The sequence below is a fragment of the Rhinolophus sinicus genome, linkage group LG09 (genome assembly GCF_036562045.2).
Source record: "Rhinolophus sinicus isolate RSC01 linkage group LG09, ASM3656204v1, whole genome shotgun sequence".
NCBI lineage: Eukaryota > Metazoa > Chordata > Mammalia > Chiroptera > Rhinolophidae > Rhinolophus > Rhinolophus sinicus.
Window position 1 is genome coordinate 112,456,919 of NC_133758.1, and position 23,153 is coordinate 112,480,071.

Sequence of the window (23,153 nt, forward strand, 5' to 3'; positions counted from 1 at the left end):
TCTCCCCCTTCACCACACCCCGAATTGCGGATTCCTGTTGGTATGGAATTGGCACCAACCACCATTGGTTGACACTGTCAACTATAGAGTCAAGCCTTCCATCTCCTTTCTCTCCATGAAAGAGACCACATTCTCCTGGTACTATTTGATACATGAGATTGCAAATGCCAGTATAAGTCTTGTTAGATAAATGGAAAGCTGAGCAGCTTGTCAAACCCTGTCATCTTTCTCACTCATCAGATCTGCAGGTCTAACTGTTACGCTCTGATAAATTTAAAAATATAGCGAGTGTGCTTCTTCTAACTGCTTGCTCATTAGATGCAAGAATTGTAAATAAAACTTGACTATTTTTCCAAAGGCTAACTTTGCCTCACCTCAGACACAGTGTGGACATAAGAAATCTTACTCTCTTGTCATGTAGACATTGAATTTAGGCTGACTTCTTATTGCATTATTATTATGACTGTTGCTATTTATAATTCATTTTAACTTTCCCATATGTCTGTTTATTGAACTTAGGGAGAGTAAAGTTTAATCATTTTCATGCCATTACAGAGTAATTTCATTTCATTAAATATTTATTTCATTTTTCTACAGTGCCATTTAAAGTGCCCTTTCTGTAGAATGCCTTTCTATTTACAAATTTTCCAGCAGTTTTCATTCAACATTTGATTTGTTGCTTTGGGATAATTAAATGTTCTTATGAAATTCTGTCGTTCTAAAGAAAGTACTATATTGAGTCTTCTCACCATCTTTTCTGTTTGATTGTTCTAAGGTACATTTTATATTGGAGGAAAAGGTTCGCTGAACAGCCCATTACAGATTTTTGTAGTGTGATAAGAATCAATTCCACAGCTCCACTTGGTAAGTGTACATCTTGGCTACCATCTTTTCTGCACAATCCAAAAATTCAAAGGAATAATCTCACTTTCTTAGGTTAGAATTCTTTCACTTTCATGATAACTAAAATTAAGTTGCTGTTTATGTTCCCTAACTTCAATAAAGCTAATACACCAGAAAAGAGATCCTAATAGATATATAGATATAGATTTATAGATATAGATATAGATGTCCTATAGATATAGATATTTTAAAGTAATAAATCCTTGTGGAAAAATTGGTAAATATTGTTTCTCATTTTTCTAATCTCTCAACAGAAGAACAGGACAATTATTTTTTGTTATGCGACGTTTTACCCGAAGACAGAGTGCTTAGAGAAGAGCTTCAGAAACGGAGACTGGTAAGAACTATTTTAAAAGATGAACAGTTTATTGAAATGCATACAGAATCATTTTTCTTATTGTTCTTTGGTTGTGTTTTTTACTTTTTATTCTGGACACTTTCAAACATACACAAAAGCGAAGACAATACATCGAGTTCTTAAAACAGAAAAAAAAAAGTACACCCTTGATTGAAGATGAAAGCATTTCATGTTAAAAATGCAGAGAGAATTTTTGGCTTTGTTTTGCTTCCTGGATTATCTCTAAAATAACAACAAAGCTTACACATTTTAAGTGTAATTTTAGCTGCCTGACACATGCTAGGGTTCAGCAGTCGTGGAAAAATGCCCTCAGCTAAAATTGAGTTGAATTGATTACCTCTTTTTTTTCTCCTCTTCACTGGAATGTGCTATGTGCTAGCACTTTTATTCCCCTTTATGAATTAAGCATATGGCTTGATTAACCTCGTACCCTACCTTCTTTTCAGCCTGAACCATAAGCAAGCTCATTTTAAAATCTCAGCATCTTTAGTCTTTCAGAAAGGCAGCGATGTATACAAGTGTTCAATTTTTTTATCTTCATAAGTTGAACAGAAATTATTTTTTTAAGTTATTAATTTTGTGTAAAAGTATGTAGCTTTCTATTGCTATTTGTGGTTTAATCTCCACTACAACTTGAAATTGACTTGTTCTTCCTTTAGGGGTTACTTATAAGTGTTCCTCATATCTTCGGAGTTGGCTAGATATATTATAGAGAGAGAGCTATGATTTTAACGTTTGCTAAATCCTCAAGAGATCCACGAGGAAAATAAATCCTGTCCATCATAATCATATGATTTGAGAAAGTCCCCTGAAGCACATTATATTTTGTAAACATCCCAAATGATTCTTTCTCCCATAAGGAGAGATGATATTGTTGGTATTGATTTATATGTAAGAAAAATTATGCTTTTTCTGTAGCAACAAACCCAATGAAGAAACAGGGCTCCCTGCGTTTCTTTTCTTCTCATGTTGTCTTAAGAAATCTGCAAAACAAGGACGAATTCAGTTATATATTATGAATTTTATTTGCTTGTGTTATTCCTAGTTGTTAATTTCTGTGAGTTTCTTTACTCTGGCTCACAGTGGCCTTACCTGAGAATGATCAAACCATCATAACCCTAGTGCCCCCAAGGCTTCCTGTGTAAGAACTCAGGGCCTGTTACTTCAGTTATTGCTGCTACTCAACACACAGCATCTTTACTGTGTGTCTACAGATAGACTCAAGTCCTCAGAAAGATCTACATCTGTAAAATTCAGATGGCCTTTTAAAACTCTGACACCAATTCCAACCTGTGGTTTTCTTCCTCCCATACCATCAAGCATTTCTCCGACACCGACTAGGTATCCTAGAGTTCAGCTCAATTCTGACACCTGTCTGCCCAGAGATAGCGTCAGAAACCCCCAGGTTACGTCAGCGCTCAGTCCCACAACCCTGCCCTCCACTTCCGATGCCTGTCAGGTCCAGGTCAGCTGTGCTTCTGGCCAACTGCCTATAATCAGCGGTTCCCAAGCCCCGCCTTCCTCGGGTTCCATTAGTTTGCTAAGTGACTCATTTCTAGTTCCAAGAACTCAGGAAACCAGTTTCCTAACCAGATCACCAGCGTGTTACAAAGGATATTAAAGAGTAGGAATCAACAACAGGCAGACAAAGAAATACACAGGGTGAGGTCCCTGTGCAGTTTGGGGCCCAAAAGACAGCACGTGGATGCCCCCTGCTTCATCAACATGGAAGCTCTCCAAACCCCGTCTTTTGGGTTTTTATGGCAGCTTAGGTGTGATTGATTAAGTCATTGGACACTGGTAATTCAGCTCAATCTCCAGCCCGTCTCCCCTCCAAGGAGGTGGGGGTGGAGGTGGCACTGAAAGTTCCAGCCCTCTAATCACATGGTTGAATCCACTGGCAACCAGCCCCCATCTCTTGGTTACTGGGTGCTTTCCAAAAGCCACTTCAGTACCATAACAAAAGGCACCTTTATAGCTCTCAACACTTAGGAAATTCCAAGGAATTTAGGAGCTATGTGCCAGGAACAAAGACCAACTATATCTTTCTTATTGTAAGTCACAATATCATACCTTTTTACTAGCTTTATAGTCTGACAAACTGATAGATTTGATGAAAGTGAGCATTATGGCAGCTTAAAAGAAACAAAATGTGACGAAATCACAGTCAATTCGAATGTATTCATCAAATTACTACTTAGCTAGATTAGATGATCACACAAAGAAGTATAAGGTGTGCCTCATGTCATAAGACAGTACAGTCCAGAGAGAAAAGGCAAGTATTGTGTGTTCTTTCTTGTCTTGCTAGTGGACCTGCTGGAGCCTCTTGGAGTGCCGGTGGAGATGAATGCAATGGTGCATGTGGGGCACTTAGAACAGTGCCCACCACGTAGAGAGCACTTAAATGTTGCCAATAGTACAAATAATCGTAACTCTGTATCTTAACAACGAGATGGATTTGGGTAGTTGGAGAGCTGGAGAGAAGGGAGGAAACCGCGCATGGATCTAAATTGACAAGAGAGGAATTCTGAGATGCCCTAAATTAAATCACAGTGGCTGCAGAGTGAGAGAAAGAGACAGGAAGAGTTAGCCAGCGCGTAGCTGTGGGCCGACCACCAGAGCACGGCTCGCATTCCACAATGTGTGTTGGAGCCTTGATCCAACCTCCAGGCGGTTGTTGGCCAACCTCCAGAGGCCACCGTATCCAGCATGTGCCTGAACTTGCAGGACGATTGCCTGCAACCAACCAAAGTGCAATACTTCCTTATGGACTGTGCACCTAGCCCAACCCTTTCCCGCCCCCTTATCTGTAGCCAATGGAAATTCTTTCAACTACTTACATCTTTCTTCCCCAGAACATAATGTGTAAAACCACCCATCAGCTCCTGGCTGGTGGACATGCGGCCTTCTCCATCCAGCCCTAGGCTGTGCTTTAGACTGCACGCCCCAGGACCTGGTCCTTTTCTGGCTCGCTTAGGGCTCAGTAAACCCTTTCCTTCAGAAAAGCTTTCAGCCATCGACAGTTTTTGTTGAACAAAATGTTCAGTGCATATTCAGAGAAGTTGAGTAAGTCTAATCTGACTGAAGTAGAAAGGTGTTTTGGAGGAAGAATGTGAGAGCTTTGAAGAGGTAAGATGGAGACATATTGTGGAAACCCTTCAGTGCCAGGAACATTGATTCTGAAGTCTCCTCACTGATCAAGAGAGTGAAACGAAGATGATAAATGTAGCTGTGTAAAAATCCACTAAAAGCTGACCAGTCCTAGCGAAGAACAGACCAACCTGGAGATGTGGAAGCAGCTAACAGTTACGGGGCCAGCCAGGTGCCATGGCTTGTGTTGGGCCCTGGCTTCATAGCAACCTGTGAAGTAGCTGTTAGCTGCAGTTGTGTTGTTGAGGAAACTGGTGTAGAGAGCTGATATAAGACCGGGTATAATATAATGTAATGTAATGTAATATAACATAATATAACACCGGGTCTTACTTTAATTTTTGCTCCAAAAGATGTATTAGAGCTGATGGTCTGGCTAGGTCTTATTTTCGGGGAAACACGGTATTTCTGTGAGTGGCTGGAGGCATGTGGAATCCAGGCAATCCACTTAAGGTTATCATACCATATTGAAGGTAGAACTACACTTCTTTTTCCAGTTTTCTTCTAGACCACATTGGTTCTTGACATTTGTGAGATGTGTGTGTGTTCCCAGTTTTCTTTCTGAAATGCTTGACACATCTTTGAATTTTTTCATCTGTGCTCTGAAGGGAACTACAGAATTAGGAAAGATTCCTGAGGGTGTTCGGAGCTTTTACACCCTCCTCCCTTTAGCTTCCTTCTTCAAAAGTGTTCCCTTGAGCTCACCATTTTACCTTAATCTCCTCCCCCTTTTCTCTGAAATGGGTATTTGTGAGTTTCTCGAGGTCTGGTCCCCCATGCAGGGTGTGCACTCAACTACCAGCACTGCGCTGTGGGCAGCATCTAGGTGCTGGCACAGAGAGGGGAGGTCAGAGTAAGCATCTGTGGGTTGAGTTCATCTGCAGCTTTCCTCCTGGTTCACCTCTGAACCCCAACTCTGACTTTCCTCATGTTAAACTTTTCCATAGGGCTTTCCAGTCAGCACCTTAAGTTTAATGTTCCTAAAACTGACCTTACACTTTTCTCTACCAGAACTTGCAATGTGCCTGTTCTCCTTTGCTTCCACAGTGGTCCCACTATTCTCCTGGTCACTCAGCTCGGGAGCTGCTAGAATCATCTTGAACTCATTCCTTTTCCTCATCCCCGTACCTAAGACATTTGTCAAGTCCTGTCAGGTCCACTTCTGAGTCCCATATCTATCCCCTTGGCCGTCCTAGTGTGTTTGTCTTACCTTATGTATGGATTTACCTCTCTCATCAACTGACATTGCCTCCGGAATTTTACTATTAAAATATATAGCAGATCATTTTAGTCTCTTCTTCTAAAACTTGCAGTGGTCTTTATCATCTATATATTCGTAAGTTTTTCCAGTGCCTTTCCCCCTTCTTTCTTTCAGTGACCCAGTGTCCAATTCATTCATTAACTCAGTAAGTGTTTATCTGGCCCCAGACGGTGTTCTGAATGCTCTTGATAGAGCAGTGGATGAAATAGCCCACAGTCCCTGCCCTTGTAGAGATTGAACTTTAGTGAAAACACTTCATTTACTCAAGTGTCGTAGGTAATTTCAGGATTCTGCTTCATCAACTGGGAATGCCGGCCCACCTGTGTAAATAACATACCCCTCAAGACATTGCTCAAAGGCCACATTGCCACAAAAATCTTCCCTGATGTCACCTGTCAGAATCAATAACCCTCTTCTAAGCTCTATTTTAATTGGCTTTTCAATTGTAGTTCGTTGTTTAAAAATCTGTCTTCATTGCTGGATTAGATGCCTCTTAAGAGTTGGGACTTTCCCATTCATTTTTGTGTCTTCTCTGAGCCTTGTTCATAAAGTATTAAATTTAACCCTGACCTATTGGGTTGGTATTTCTATAATGTCTTATAGTCGGATCTCCCCGATTTAAAAGAGATATAAAATAGCCAAGGCAGACATCTTTAATCACTGGGTTACACTTTTCCCTTAAACATTAATAAGAGCTGGTTTTTCCATTTGCTACAAGAGAAGATATGTGGCATTCATAAGCTCTCAGTAGCAAGATATAACTTTTAATTAAATTGGGAGGAAGGGAAACATCCATTTAGCTGCATGGAATTTTTTTTAATCACTATTATAAATGCCAGCTTGAGAGGTCATTTATGATAACTATAAATATTTTATGAAAAATTTAACCTACATAGCAATTTGATCCTTTAGAGAGAAACAATGTATCTTTGTTTTTAATGCTACTTCATATATTCCATCTCCCCCGACAATAAAACAAGAGCAAAATGAAATTCTGTATCTCCCATTTAAGATTTTTCATCCTCATGCCACTGTATAGATTTTAGTGACTTTTAGTAAAGGATCAGGTTATTTTATATCGGTGACTTCAAAGTAAAAAGTCACTTTACATTTACAACTTTCTTGCATAATTCCTAGCTTTGGAGGTTCTCTGATTACTTCGAGTAACTTTACCAAATAGAAGATGATATAGTTCCCAATGAACGTAATATTAACAATGCAACACAGATCAAGCTAGCTAGACTGAGTGATTTTAACCTTCAGATTAATTAATATTTTTATTTAGGAGACAAATGTAAACCCAGTCTAAACCAACACTAATCTGATTCCTGGAGTTTACCATTTTGACCTCCTTCAACAGAATTTAAATTTGACCTGGCATTTTTTTATATATATATTGGCTCTGTGAGATCAGCAAGGCAATATCATTATCTCCGTTTAGATCAAAGAACAAGGTGACAGACAGGGGACACGCTCAGGGCCACACTGTATGTCATACTGAATAGGAAGGGAAGCCACTCAGAACTCTATTCCAACCCCATTGACATTTGTTAGAATGACTAAAAATGGATGAGCAGGAAATGATAAATGTCTAAGTTTTGCTTTGTCTTGTGCACCTGAAACTAATTAATAAAAAAAAAAAAAAAAAAATGGATGAGCAGGACATAAATACATATGTGAATAAATAATGTTTTGTTTCCATTGCTAAGAATTTGTTTAAAGAAAATCGAATTTCCTGTTATTTTAGGTCAGTGGTAGATAGGAATATTTTATGCCTTTGGGCCTAAGCTTCTTATGTTTCTTGTCAAACCTGAAGATAGTGTGTTTCCAGAGTCTCCTCTATCTTTAGAGAAACACGGGGTTATACCTGACCTTGAGTTTATTCAGGAGAATACTTCCTCAGGCGGTAATACCGATGCATGCCATGATGATAGCATCTCTTCTTTCCGTAAAAGATGGTATGTTGCAATCTGCCATGCCACCTTTCAGTTTTTAAAAAGGCTTCTCCTCTTGCCGAGGCTAGATTCCCTTATGTCTTTAATACAAATAGGAATTAGGCTTTTCTCATTCTTGTGTGTTTAACTCCGCCATGTTTTTTTGTTCTGTACTTCTACTTTTTTTTTTTTTTTTAATTGTAGTGATCTAGTCCATATAAATGGTTACGTGTATGGAATTTTTTTCTCTACTAGTTAGTTTTTTTAGATGTTCAGTCTCTCCTGTCTCTTCCTTACTCTTCTAAAGCCACCTCAGTGAGACTCACAGTAGAAGGAAAAGACTGTTTTCCACCCTGTGCAGCGAGCAGATGGCTGTTGGATTTATCATCACAGTTTCAGAAGGGGTGGGAGGACTAATGTCTTTCAAGAAGGTGAGCTGTTAGATCAGATCTCGTGGATTTGGGGGAGTGTATCATCCAGTTAAGAAATCTCTCTCTGGGTTTTTCTGTGTTACTCCATTTCTTTAGGCGTTTGCTTGTCTCTTCTCTTTTATTTATTAAGATCCTTCCTAAGGTCAAAGTTGACTTTCCATCATCTCTCATAAAATGCTGAGAAGAGAACGGTGCATTTACTTGACTTACCTTTTAAAACTGTATAGTGTCATTGAGAATCCTTGTTTTGGTAGTTATTCCTGCCGTTACATGAAGAGATGTGTTGTCGTTTAAGTATATTAAGTGTATTGTGTGACTATATTGCTAACATAAATTCAAATGCTCAAGTCATCAGATTCCGGCAAACAGGTTAGTCTTTCCCAGGGCCACCTCGCATTTTTTTGACACTTAGAAGGGAATTCTTTGGAGAAAGGGTAGCATTTTACGTGACCCTGGTCAGAGAGAGGGTTTCTCAAATATTTAAGTAAGTTGCAGGCAGAGTCTGTTTTGAAAGTGGTTAAAACTGTACATTAATATCTGTACACAAAATGTATTCGTGTTTCAGTCTTACTTTGTCAAACTTGTCCCCTAATCTTTAAATTAATGGAAAGTTACTGAGCTTTTTATACTTTAATTTCCTCATGTTGAGTCTCACATCAGATAGGGAAAAGAGTGTAAAGGAAAAATAGGCCTTCGCCATGACTCTTGAATATGACTAAAATGAAAATACCACACCAACTGTCAGAAGATAAAAGAAATAGTAGAAAGAACAAGAGGAGATGGTGTTATTTTTCACCCTGCCTGAGTTTGAAACAATCTGAAGACCATTTCAATAATTTATATAATCTTCACTCAACCAATTTATATAACTCCTCGCATTCCTTCAGAGTTCTTTAGAATGAAAATCCGTACTCCTTCCCGAGGCCTCTGTCTGGTGCCGGCTTCTTCCCCACTCCCTGTGCAGCCACACTGGCCAGGCCGCTGGCCCCCACACACGCCCAGCTCTTTCCAGCTCTTTCCGGCTCACTTGCTGTTTGCTCAGAACGCTCTGCTCCCAAATCTCATGACTTTTCTGAAGGGAAGGGAAGAGTTTTTGGAGAAGGTGAGGTGAGCCTCTACAATGGCGCTTAGGCCAAAGAATGGAGAGTAAAGATGTTTAGAGTAATTCAAATGGTTGACTGAAGCGATTTAGGAAAAACCACCCTCTGTGGAGGATAAATTCAGCTCTCAGCTACAGTGTAGACATTCAAACTTCTACTGACTAGTTCACTTACTGAAAACTTTCCTCAGTGGGTAGGAAAGATTTAAACCTATTCTGAATTTGAGATTATGACCAGAAAGAAGTCATTGCAGGGCCCAGTGTAATAGTAAACCTTATTTAACCTTTGGGAAATTCTTGCTGAATAAATGGCATTCGTTCTAGCCTATCAGAATGTCTAGTTCACCTGTTTTCACCAAAAAAAAAACAACACAATAAAACCTTCTCTAAGTTGTTTTCAATTCATTTACTCCTTTGGGTGGAGGGTGGGAGGGAGTGGCGAACAGGAAGTGGATAGCAGGCTTCTTTGGTCCCTTTCTTTTCTGCCACCCGTGATAGCTGATGTGTCGTTCTCCATGCCTTGATTCAGTTCCTCAGAAGATTGCCAGTCCAGGATCTCCAGTGTTTGTCCTTACGGCTCGTCTTTGTCCCTTGTGCATCAGGGGCTTTGCCATCTGGGATGCAGTCTGGGTCTGGTATCGTGAACAAGTCACTTCAAAAGAAAGCTTGCACTCTGTGACTCACTTGTATCTACATTACAGACCTTGTTCTGCCTCTAATTAAAATTTTAATGTTTGTCACTTTTTTTTAAGCCTCTATTTTGTTGGTCATGTACTGTTTCATTTTTTACCCTGAACTTTTAGTGATGAGTAAAAACTTAAGAAAACTGTAAATTTGGGGTGGCCGGTTGGCTCAGTTGGTTAGAGCGTGGGGCTAATAACACCAAGGTTGCCAGTTTGATCCCCACATGGGCCACTGTGAGCTGCGCCCTCCTTAAAAAAAAAGAGAGAAAAGAAAATCATAAATTTTAAACTCTTCCCCGACTGATTCTTCTTCAGGGTTTTTCCTCCTCTAAGACCCCTGAATGTTCATGTTTTTCTCCCTTTTTTGAGAGGATCTTTCATCATCCCGGCGGGTAAGCTGAAGGTAATTGCGCTCTGGACCTTTACTGCTCCCTGGACATCACAGGGGACCAGGATGCCCAGGGGTGGACACGTCTCCTCCGTCTGCCTTCTTTCCCCACTGTCACTCCATCTGGTTGTGGCCAAACCTACCCAGTCTTTTAAAAAGACCTCTTCCTTTCCATAGATTTTCAGTATCTTCACTAGGTAATGTATTTCTTTAAATCCTTGAATACCCCAGTGCATGCCTCTAACTTCCTGAATGACCTAAGGAAAATGCTTTGCAGACGTGCCTGACCAGTGGCAGGGTCGCGTCTTCCAGGCCTGTGTTACCAGCTCTCGCACACCCAGGAAGAACTTCTCGGCAATAATATTACGTGTCCGCATGCCTGCCCCTCCCCAGCAGTAGGACCTCAGCTTTAACTCAGCGCAGGATTTGGGTCCCTCCCCCAGCAGCTTATAGCTTTTGCTTTGCATGCTGAAGAACGGTCCCAGGAAGCAGGAGGGGTTTTGTGCCTGTTCATGGTGAAGGGCACTTGTTCATATTTCTTTGCCCTACTCCTGAGAACTTGGAGGAAACACGTGGAAAAGAGCGAGGCTCCTTTGTGTCAGCCTTCAAGAATTCTGTACACTTGCAGCTATTCATTCCCTCCACTTGCTTTTCCTCCCAGGCTCTGCCAAAGGCGAAGCATCCGTGTCCCAGCCTGTCCCAGAGGCTTCTCACCTGTTGGAATTCAGTTTGGTAGCCTTGTGACGTCAGCTTTTTGGATTCAAAACAAGTTTTGTGTTTGTTTGTTTGGGGGTTTTTTGGATTATCCACCATTTTCTCACTTTAACAGTATTCTCTTGTGGCTTTCTTCATGCTAAACAGTGGATCTCCTCCTCCCTGCTTCGTTCTAATTAATATCTTAGTGATTAGATGCCACTTTTGGCTAACGTATAAATGTTTTTTCTCTTTACATAGAGTTTAAAGACACACACACATATTTGTACTAAATGAGATATAGCTTGAAGAAGCCAGTGATCCTTCTAATTAGTTGTCACAAATAAATTCTAAAAGCTATTATTGTCTGGTATCTAATCTCGGCTGTTTAACTGAGTTATCAGTGATAACTTGTATCAGTAAATTGCTACATTTAGTAACCTCAGTATACATGTTGCCTCAAGCTTGTCTTTGGAGGATAATCCAGCAAATTATGTCACTCATGGCCGGGTGCTCTTTAGGTAATCCTCTGACAGCCAACCACCTACCCATGCACTCAGGGCTAGGTATCTGGTGACACCTGACTTAAGATTTAATCCATGTTAAGAATCATGACCGTGATAAATGCAATACAATTTTGGAAGCCAGTTGGTTTTGGGAGAGTGGGGTGGGAATTAAGAATAATTGTTTTGGAGGACTCTTTTGTCGAGCGTGTGGCTATTCTCTTGAGTCATTTTTGCCAAAGAATTAAATGACTTTCCATGCAAAGACCGGTCCATGTTAGGAGCCAGTGGTTTTTATAAAGCCGTGTCAACCCAAAGGTCTCCTGAGGACTTCCTAAGGCCTGTGGCTCTACATGCAAGTGACAGCTTAGAAAAGCAACATTCCAGGTACTTGGCTGGAACAACAAAGTCAACATTATTACCAACCAGTGTTTGTGAAAACCCAGGTTCGGGGAAAGTTATTTGAGAAAGTTTGTAATTTTTCTAGATAGTCTTAAACTCTCCCCCTCCAACCAGGAGGAAGCAGGTGTATGTCTGTCTATCCCGATGCCCCTAACCCCACCCATCTGCACTGCTCTTCCTGAGTTTCAGGATGTGCTTTGTTTGGCGTGGGAATCAGCTTGCTCTGAGGACCAGTGTGAGAAGCCCACTGTGTTGCTTGGTCCATTTCTTCTAAGCAGAGTGTCCACTGTGTCACATCGTGTACTTAGCATCAGTGACTTCAGGATCCCCAGAGGTAGGCCCGACTCCACGAGACCTTCCCTCTGTCGGGAGATCCCAAGGCCGCCTTCACTTCTGGCCAGCTGGCTGCACCGTCGGGGGTTCCCGCTGCCCCCTCAGATTCATTAATTTGCTGTAACAACTCTCAGAACTCAGGTGAACACTATACTTAAGATTACAGTATTTTCAATAGAAATAAGTACAAGTCAGAACCAGCCAAACAGAGGGATACATAGGGTAAGGTCTGGGAGAGTCCTAAGCAGGAAGCTTGTATCGTCCTCAGAGATGCACTGCCCTCCTGGCACGTGAGTGTGTGACAATATGCAGAGTGCTGCCAACCAGGAAAGTGTGCCTGAGCTTTGGTGTCCAGGGTTTTTACGGAAACTTCATTGAGCGCAACTGATTGAATCGTTGGCCACGGCGCTGAGCGTGGTCTCCAGTTCCCCCTTCCTGCGGTCAGACTGACATCATGGGCCTCACATCTTTCTGGCTGGCAGTCCCCATCCTGAGTTACCTCATTAGCATAAACATAAACTGTCAGGTGGGGTCAAAGGAGCCCTGTGAATAACAAGGACAGACACTCTAAGCACTCAAGAAATTCCAAGCATTTAGAGGTTACCTCCCAGGAACAAGAGACAGCAGCCAAATTCTTTGTTACACAAACCCGTCTGATATGTTTCCCTTTTCTAAGAAAGCTGATAGCCAAACTTGAGGCCCTCCTGTTAGGTTTAGGGCTGTGTGTATGTGTGTGTGTGTGTGTGTGTGTGTGTGTGTGCACATACACGTGTATTTTTATTTTTTCTCTTCATATGCCCACCCTACCCTACTTTTTCCTTCTTTACTCTCATTTTTATGCTCCGCAGTTTTATAGCAGCCAGAAACATTTACTAGAACACGATGGAGGTTTTAAAGAAATAATCTCTAACACCTGAGAGATAATCCGTGGTTCTGGAAGCAGAAAGCAGGAGGAATGGAAGCTGCTTCTGCCTTCCTGGGGAGCCTTTAGGCCACTGCTCTACTTGAGTAAGGTTTTAGTGCTCTCCGTGCACACGTGCAGCTGTGCTGGGAAGGAAACCTAGCAGAGTGCTGTTCGTCTCGTGGCCACTCACACCCCGTTCAGCCAGGAAACTGCTGTGAATCTAGTCTGTCAGTATCTGTAAAAGGCCTTTGTTATCTGGGGTTAATGGCATCAGCCTTGGGTTTACTCCTTATTTCCATTGGATCAGTCATTCTGCACATCAGTGTTTGCTTTCCCGTGCACCAGTACCTACCTTGATGTTTTCTAAATTGCTTTTTCCTAAATTGGCTGATTTTGATGATTTTCAGCCGAACTCACATGTTCATTTTCTACTTATGTGTCAGTCCCCTCTGACTATGTTGAGTGCCATCTGCTGTAGCTGCTGTTTCATTGATGTTCCCCCGCTTTGAGCTTATGAATCAAGATGAAAAACCGTGTGCTGACCTCATTGCAACCATACTCGACCTTTTCAACCAATTAGACAAACACACAGCTTGTTCCTGTGACGCTTTGCCTAACACATAAGCTGGTCTTGTATTCTTACCACTGTGCTCTTTATCCAAGCCTCTTTTGCAATGAAAATTGTGTGTGATTTCATCAGCTGCCTTGAGAAGTTCAGACGTACAACATCCGTGACCTTCTCTTCATCCTTCTCTCCTGTAAATCCATGAATAAGGTTTTTTAGGGAAAGAAAACCACAAAGCTGGCAGGCTTCCGATCCATCTTTATATGGATTGTCTCCTAATATTATATTTTTTTGTTCATAAGTGACTTTCAGACATACGTCACAACTAATCCTATCAGATACCAGGCTTTACAAAAGAAGAAAGGAAAGGAGGCGGGAAAGAGGGCCGAGAGAAGGACAAAGGAGAGAAGAAAAGAAAACAGTGTGGGTCTTGATGGCCTGAGTGGCCTCCTTGCGGCTTTGTCCTCACTCATGCTCCAGGAGAAGGAAGCACCGACTCTTTAAGGCTCAGTCTCGTTTCTCACATCATAGCAGGTCAGCAGCCCTGGGAGTAGGTTTAGGGGCGCAGTGATGACGCGGCTCTGCTCTACCTGGAGCCCTGAGCATTGGAGGGTGTGAGGAAGGGGAGACCGGAGGACGCGGCACCCACTCAGCAGTGTGTGTGGGCTCCTCTCTGTGAGGCAGACAGGACCACAGAGACGAGGAAGCAGCGCTGTCCTCAGGAGCGTATTGTCTGGGGGCACGTTCTGAGTTGGTGACATCAAAATTGTCACCTTCGCAAGGTTTTCCTAGCGCTGATCCATATACTTTGGAAGACCATTACTGAGTTTGGAAAAATTCCCATTTTCCACACATCAGAGCCTACGTCCCAGGCTGGGGAGTTGGTCCATGGTTTGATTTAGAGACAGGGCACCGAAAAACCAAGTGAAATGTGTGAACCTAGGATGGTCTGAGTGGGAGTTGGGGTGGAGGGGAACATTAAAGGACGTTCTTGGGACAATTAATTAAATGTTGCCTGAATATTACATGCTATTTTGGAATTATTGTTGATTTTCTTAGGTGTGACACTAATGGTATTGTGAGTGTGAGTAGGAGAATGCCCTTATTCCTAGGGGAGGCTTGCTGAAGTGCTTAGGAAGGAAGTGTCAGGATGTCTGCAATGTATTTTCAGATGGTTCAGCAGGAAAATAAAGATGTGTAGTGCATCAATACGTGTGTGTGCATTGTGTGTGTCTGTATGTGTGTGCAGAGAGAGAGAAACAGACAAATCGTCACTGAATGTAGTTATTGGGTATAGGAATGTTCATTGTGCTATTCTTTCAGCTTCTCTGTGTTTTGAAGTTTTTCATAATAAAAAAATTGATGACAAAATAAATGAGACAGTGACACAGTTGAGGAAAAGGTACCTGACTTGAATAGCTTCCAGGTTGACTAATTCATTTAGCTCATCATGACATAACTATGAATAACTCGGTTCATCTAAATCCAGTGTCAGCAAGTTAGGGAGAACTTTCTTCTTAATTTACCAAATGATTATAATTGGATAATGAAAGTTATTACAAATATAATAGTCATAAAATTAAAATAACTTTTCCCTTCATATGATTTCAGTATAAGTGAAATTTGATCAAAAGTATATGTAATACATTTGGTATTCTTATTTTAAAATGATGAAATTTTCCTACTTGTTTTATAAGGCACAGACACTTATAAAAATAATAAGTAGTAGACCATGTATTTAAAATGAGTAGAAAAAAAGACAAAAAGCAAAAAAAGAAACAAGAATAAATAAAATAAAAAATAATGAGTAGATTTTGTTAGAGTGGATAAGTGGGAAAACAGTTTGCCATTTTATTTTTTAATATTTTTGAATAATGTTCTACTTTAATGTGCCTAGTTTTCTTAATTATTAGTCAATAATTATCACTCGATTGATTTCCTTCCTTTGACTTGCATCTCCTGTATTTCTCAAAAATTCATCTTAGTACCGTGTTTCCCCGAAAATAAGACCCTAGCCGGACAATCAACTTTAATGCATCTTTTGGAGCAAAACTTAATATAAGACCCTGTCTTATTTTGCTATAAAACCCAGTCATATAAAATATAATATGTTATAATATAATATAATACAGGGTAACAAACATGTAGTTATGCTTTTAAGATATAGTCTTACCAAAAGTATATATACAGTATTAAAAATAAAAGTGATTAATTGAAAAAAAGTTAAAGCATATCCCCCAAATCCCTACCCGATAGCAATATAAAATTCTCTTATGTATCTCTGTGTATTTATAATAATTATCAGTTGTAAGTTTAAAAAAATACTGGAAATTTTAAAATCATAACCAATAATAACGTCCTTTTATCAGGATAGTTTGCATATACAGTAGGGTGTTTGTTTAAATTGATACCTTAACTCTTACGGCTGCTGTGGACAGCGCTCTGTTTTGTGTGGAACGTAAGTGACTCCGTCTTAGTTAAAGCTAATCGGCCTCCCTGACATCTGGGTGACCCTGGCCTGACCCTCCCCCCCCCCCCAGGTGAGTCCGGAACATGCACCAGAGCTCTGGCTGCTCACATGTCGCTTATCTCCCTGGGGCCTGGCGCCTTCTGTGTCCCTTTGATCTTCCGCGCACTCTCACTGCTTTTAGCTACAAAACACAGACTGGGGTAGGGGCTGTGGGTGCACCGTCCGCTCGTCTTGCTGTCACCCTGTTAAACCCTTTATACTGACAAGGTGGACCTGACCGCCTCATTCTCTGGCCAGTCAGCGCCTTCCGCGTTTGGGGGCTGCTTTGCATACACAGCCCTCATCCGAGACAATTTTATATTACATAGGAAATATAAACCGCGCCAGTAACGGGTAATCAAGAGTTTTACAGACTCCTCTGAGAAGTCCATTTTGATTTTCAGGAGAGCACTCCGCTTTTAATGTGTGTGCTGTTGCACTTGGGGTGTGAATTTAGTTGTCATGCACTTATGGAAGACCTACTGTAAGCAACTGCGCGTGTGGCGTAAAGGAGCTCAAGTTCTGTCAGCACAGGGGGGCGGGGACACAAGCAAAATGGGTGCCGCCGGATGCTGTCACCGTCCCAAAAGCATGTATCACCTCTAGCGCAGAAGTGGTCCGCGACAGTCACCTTCATGCTTTGCAGAATGTTCCTAAAGCACATAGAGACAACCAGAAGCTAAGTCCTAGAGAAGTGGCGTGCCCAAGGCCACATAAAGAATCCATCAGTGACAAAAACAGGAGAAGAACACAGATCTCCTGAGTCCCAGGGAATTCCCACTCAGCACAGGATGCAGGTGTGAACTGAGCCCTGAAGGATGAGGGTGGAAAACTCCAGGAGGCAAAGACTGGTGGAGAAAAAAGACAGCGGTGACTCCAGGCAGTTGATTAGCTTGAGAAATCCTCGCAGGTGCATGAGGGCTGCTACCACAAATAATAATGCACAAATAATTGGAGTGGTGTTCTTGCTTTTCCCTGTAACAGGGCTCACATGGCGAAGCAGTGCAGAGAAGGCTTTTGGGGACCCATGTTAGACGCAGGGGCGAGGCATTGTGAATGCCGTTCTAAAGACTGGGTTTCCTTCAGAAAACAGGGAGCTGTCTAGAGTTGCTTAAGTCTTCATGCAGCCCTAGTCACTTACAGATATCGTCATCACATGTTTACAGACGCATTTTTAAGGCCCATTTGCAATCAAATTTTGACTTCCATCCCTCCGGGCATGCATCAGGTAAAGATACTTTGTAAATGTATGTACAGGGAAACTCTCTCCTATAAATCTGTCCATCTGGGAACTTCAGTAGCTCCAAATAGCAGAGGACGCAGAAGTAAGAGACAAAGCACTCCTACCAGATGGCATTAACTGCCACAAAGCCCGGCCGGACAAGATAGCGGGGGCGCCGTCTCCGGTACCAACTATTTGACTTCCGTTTATCCATAGAATTTGATTATCTGGGCTTTGTTTAGTGGATTTTGAGAATTCCTATAGTTCTGTTCTAGGCTAAGGAGAGAACCAGGGGCCTAAAGAGCACACAGCACATAGCGAATGGGAAGGAGGGGAAGACAGGGGACCCAGTCGGAGGACACAGAAGTAGCCGCAGCAGCAGTGGTGAAAAGCTTCAGCGAGTAAGAGAAGATACACAGATAGCCATAAAAGAGAGTGAAGAAAGTCAAAGGAGAACACAAGCTAGCCATTTGTTAGGGACCAGGGATCCTATAAGTAAGATGTCTGTTGCAGTCCAGCATAGTAGTAATTGTTCACTGCAGGGACCGTGCCTCATACACAACAGGTGAATTATACCTTGAGTTTGGCAAGTACAGAAAACATACGATATGTCTTGGAAATGATCTTGTGCAAAGCTATTAACCCTTTGAACACCAAATTAAAATGTCTACAGTCTAGAAAATCTGCTTGTCCAGAATCCCTCTTTTTCTAAAAATTTAGTCAGGAATAAGGCATAATTGTATTTGTATATATTACCTATCCTGTTATTTCAGTGTGTCCTCAAGCCACAAGCACCGAGAAGCTAATCCATACCAGAGCATGTAAACGTAACTTTAGTGTGGACATTTTGTAAGACAGATTTTTATGTTGCCCTCCCTCTCCAGATCTCCATCCCCTGGATTCTGAACTTGTCTGTTCACTAAATAGGAAGCTCACTGTTACGGGCTGTGTGTCTGCAAATGCTCCAGTGGGTACCTTCTGAGAAAAAGAGCAAATGTGGTATCCTGACGTTAGCACCATCTCTGGCACCAAGTAGCTATGTGGCTTCAAACAAGTCACCCCAAGATCCCTTTATAGGGAGTTAGGAAATAGTTCCATGAGGTCCCTTTTCATTGTCACACTCTAAAAAGCCAGTCCTGAGCAGTGTTATTCAGCAAGGAAATCCTACTAGAGAGGGTAGATGTGCTTCGTAGAAATAGAACCACGTGTTGATGGGGAGACATCAGGAAAATAGCCAAGAAGGAATCCGCAGAGTATTCACATTATTGCAGCCACAGGTGTGGCAAGAATACAGGTTGGAGCTCAACAGTCGGAGCAGAGTCCAATGACACTGGATGGCCCCGTCACCGGGTCCACGCTTCCCCTCATAAGCTCGTCCCTGCACCAGTGATATTCAAGTGAGAAAATTATGCCACTGCAATGAATAGAAAGCAGAGGTGGGAGTAGCAAATGGTGTGAGTGGCTCCCTTGAAGGAAGGTCTGGGAAAGAGTCTAAAAAGAATGCGTGTGTGATGGACAAAAGGCAGATCTTGACAGCAAAGTCAGGTGAAAACTAAAGGATGAAAGGCGCTTGCTGCCTGCCAGACCAGGGACGACACGGCTGCTCCACAGCTGCGGTCTGTCACTGTGGTTGGAAAGTGCAGATAAAGTCGCTGAGAACCACGGTGCCGTGTCATCACCATGCGAGAGGAACTCCAGACGAGAGAGCAAGAACAGCATGGTTTTAGTTACTGGCCATGAAAGCAGCTTCTTGCCTCATTGCCGGGGCTACCCCCGTGCTGCCTCTGATTTACCAAAGTGTACGTCAGGCCCTCCCAAGAAGAACCAATTTCTGTACAACTCCAGGTCTACGCTCAGGTGGTGCAACTCAGAGTTACCTGATAAAACTGAAATTTGGCTAAGGAAATGGCTTAGCATCACTCTGTTTTCGACTCACAGATCTTTTATGTTTGCATTGAGTCACAACCAAGAAAATATTGAGTAAGATTTTTCTCTTGCCACATTTGGGTTCTCACTAGTGTGAGAAATGTGAGCCAGGATGCTAATTTTTAGGGAGCACTAGTGGCTCTTGTGGACTGAAACCAGGAGCAGGCAAAGAAAGCAGTGCTCAGCCATACTGCAGGGTAGTAATACCCTAGCAAGTTTATCAAGGAGCTGGGTAAATTTCGTGCAGCGTTTCTGGAAATGTATCAGCACACATCTAGAGGTATTAATCCACTGAAAAAAAATTAAGAAATCACCATGAGAAAAATCAATTCAATAAACTTCTGGTTTCAGCCAGCTAAAGAGTATCACACTTCCCCCGTAAACTATAAGACAGGTTTCTATATTTTATCTATCTGCTAGGTTTTGTTTTTGCTGCTAACAAAGTCATTGATGTAGGGCCCTGAAGTGTGTTTCATTCTTTTTAGTCAAACCATGTGTGTGTGTAAAAGTTCAGTGTTCTTTTCCAGTACCTCTTTAGTTTGACTTTCACTGTCAATTTCATTTTTTATATAAAGCTCACTTAAAGAGCAATAATTAAAGTTGTCTGGCACATCAACCTTACCCTTTATTTCTTTTGCTTTCGTCTGTCCACTTGCTACCGGCACAAAACCCTAACCTTCATGGTCTGAAATATGTTCTTTTGTGTTTCCTATATGCCTGAAGTGTCAAGCAAGTTCCTTCCGTTCTGCGTGTTGGAACTCTGGCATCGTGCATAACTTCCGTAACTTCTGGAATCTCCCCTTGGAGCTCCTCTGGACATGTTCAGCTCAGTATTTGCACAGAGTCAAAGGCTTCCGGAGCTCCTCCTTCTCTGCAGCTGTCTGCTCTCTAGCGCCTTGGCCCACAAATTCCACTCGCTTTTGTATCCCGAGCTCCAGTCTCTTTTTCTGTACCCAGTGTGGTAAGTATAGTTCGTTTGGGTTTAATCTCCCTCTGTTGCAATTTGGAAAATACCACCCCGCATAAAACTGACAAGGATCACATCAATGATCCAGTGTCTGAAAACATACAATATAGGAAGCAGTTTGTTTTATAGTTTACGGGGGAAGCGTGATCTCCATTATTCCATTATGGCTCTGAAACCAGAAGTTCATTGAATTGATTTTTGTCAGGGTGTCTTCTTAATTTTTTTTTCTTCAGTGGATTAATATTTCTAGATCTTTGTTGATGCATTTCCAGAAAGGCCATATGGAATTTATTAAGCTAGATAACCAGCGCATTTTCATGCTGTTCTATAAATACTTATAGAATCAGTAATAAACTTCATGAGGTTCCTGTTTTGAGCTCCATGTTATAAGAGAAGCTGGAGGGTAGCAGCGGATATCATATAAGAACAGCATAAAGGCTTTCTTTTCCAATCAAAGCGTTCTCATCTCCTTCAGAAGATAAAGCAGACAACAGCTACCAAAGAGATGACGGGCAATTCGCAGAGGAGAGTGACATTGGGTGGATAACAATAGTGTCCAACATTTAATAACCCAGGCACAATTTGAACTCTTTGTATAAGTTACCTGATTTAATCCTGTAAACAGTGCTGTGAGATCACATTTTTATTTTCATCTTAAAAATGAAAAAACTGAGGATTAAAGAGGGTAAATCGAGTACAAGTGAGAGCCAGATTTCAGACTGAGGCCTGTTCAGTGTTCAGAGCCTAAGCTCTTAATTGTACCATCGTGTAGAAACGGCTGCATGAAAGAAATGGGACTCAAGTTGAATCTTAAAGAACGGGTGAGAGTGAAAAAGAAAAGAGAAGTACAGCGACCTCAGAAAAAGCTGTTGTGTTTAGCCACTCTACTTAGGGCAGGGTCTAACCAAAGCATGTTTTACATTATTTGAGTTAGCGAAAACAAGGTACTTCTGCATGTAAACAGTGTCTAAGGAAAGTTTTTCTAGCAGAAAAGAGGATGGATTTGATGGAAAGAAGACTGGAGTCGGGCAGACCCCTGGAGACTGAGAGTAACCCCCAATGACTGATTAAAAAGCAGACTCAGGGTGATGACATTGGGACTGGTGGAGAGAAGTGATACGAAAGATTGCTCCAGTGAAAAACTGATCAGAACTTGATTACAAACTAAACTGAGAATCACAGAAAGGAGCAAGTCAAAGATCCCACCACATTTTTGTTTTTGAAAAAGGGTGAGGATGGGAGACGGGAAAGACAGGAGGAAGGGCAGGGCAGGGAAAAGATCCTGTCGACCGAGTTTCCTGCGGAGCTGTCCACGTGGAGTGTCTGCAGACATTGAACAGCATGGAACTGGAATTGGAATGCGAGGGTGGGAATCCTCAGCCTTCCTGTACTCCCTTTGTGCTTCAACCCCAATTTCCTCCATCCAGACAATGACAGTTTTTATTGGCTAACTATGCATTTATCAAAGAGAATATTACATATCTGTTGCTACTTTACAGAAAGAAATTCTGGAACAACAGCAACAAGAACGAAATGATAACAGTTTTCGTGGCATCTGTATGTTTTGCAACGAGGAGTTCCTGGGAAACAGGTTAGCCATTATACTTGCCTTTAAATGTTACTGTTTTTCATCTGAAAACTCATCAAAACATCTCTAATGGTTATATAAATTAATTTCTGTGGGTTAGCACAGGACACTTTTATATTATCAGCAGTAATTTCTTTTAATATGCCTATCATCAAAGACGGTCTGTAGTTGCTCTAAGCAAAATAGGGGAATAAATTTTTTAAATGCCAAAACTAGATTTGTGTTTAATGTAAGACTTTTTTAATTGGCTGAAAGGCAAGACCCTATGCAACAGACACACCATCCTATATTAACTTGTTAACTTTTAGCAATTTTTGCTGTATGACTTTTGAAAATTAAAAATGATGAAACTCTAAGGACAAAACCTGGGGAGTTTGTAATTTGTCATTAACCCCAAAACCACCTGGTGTACTGTAATTCAGTTCTGATACTGACCCACCACCCCCAGAGTTAGCCTCAAACTCTGCAGGTTTAATAGCATCGTCCCCAACAAGACTGCCCCCCCACAGACACCAGCGACAAGTTCAGGGGATCCCACGAAGAATCTGCATAAGCTCAACAGTTCACTGGAATGACTCACAAAACTCCAATTTTATATCCAGAATACAGATCAGGGACAGTCAAATGAAGAGACACTAAGAGCAAGTCTGGGAGGTCCTGAATGCAGAGCTTCTGTGCCCTGCCCCCAAAAATCAGGGTACCAATGCATTCAGTCACCAACCAGCCGTCTTCACTGCGCTTTGGTATTCAGAATTTTTAATGGGGCTCCATTACATAAGCAGGATTGATTCAATCACTGAGCTTCTTCTCCAGCCTTCTTCCCTCTCTGGAGGTCGGGCTAGCTCAGAGTTTTTCATGTCTTGTAATTTTTTGTGGAAACTCAACACCTTAAATAATATAATTTGGTAACTCTAGAAATCAGATCTGCCCTCACCCAACCATGGTTTTTGCTGTTGCTGTTCATGTACTTGATGACTTTCCTGGACTAATTCTCTAAGTCTGTATTCTCAGTCATGTGTAAAAGTTACATAAATTAAAATTTGCCTTTTCTGCATAAACTGGTGGACAGGCGGGTCATCGTGTACCCAGGGGATCCTAACCCTCGCATGTGATCAGATGTGGTAATTGTGGCTTCCAGGTCTCTGTCTAATGATCAACTGACTAAATGTTTATGATCCCAGGTCACAGCCAGTCATATTTCTCCTGGGCAGTTGTCTCTTCCTCTTCCCCACGAGGAATTGCAAAAGTGGGCAAAGCACAGCTTATTTAATAGTTTAAAGGATGGAAACCTAATTCACCTGGAGAGTGTACCTGTCCAGTGGCAGAGAGTGAAA

At 41.7% G+C, this 23,153-nt stretch overlaps 1 protein-coding gene across 1 annotated transcript in view; it reads left to right on the plus strand.

Annotated features, from left to right (window-relative positions):
• ZNF277 (zinc finger protein 277) overlaps positions 1-23,153 on the plus strand; it is an 81,649-nt gene that overhangs the window by 44,808 nt on the left and 13,688 nt on the right. Inside the window, exons 3-5 of the mRNA XM_019726346.2 lie at positions 776-864; positions 1,158-1,240; positions 21,731-21,822. Of these exons, the coding sequence (XP_019581905.2) occupies positions 776-864; positions 1,158-1,240; positions 21,731-21,822 (264 nt within the window). The remainder of the gene's footprint in view (positions 1-775; positions 865-1,157; positions 1,241-21,730; positions 21,823-23,153) is intronic.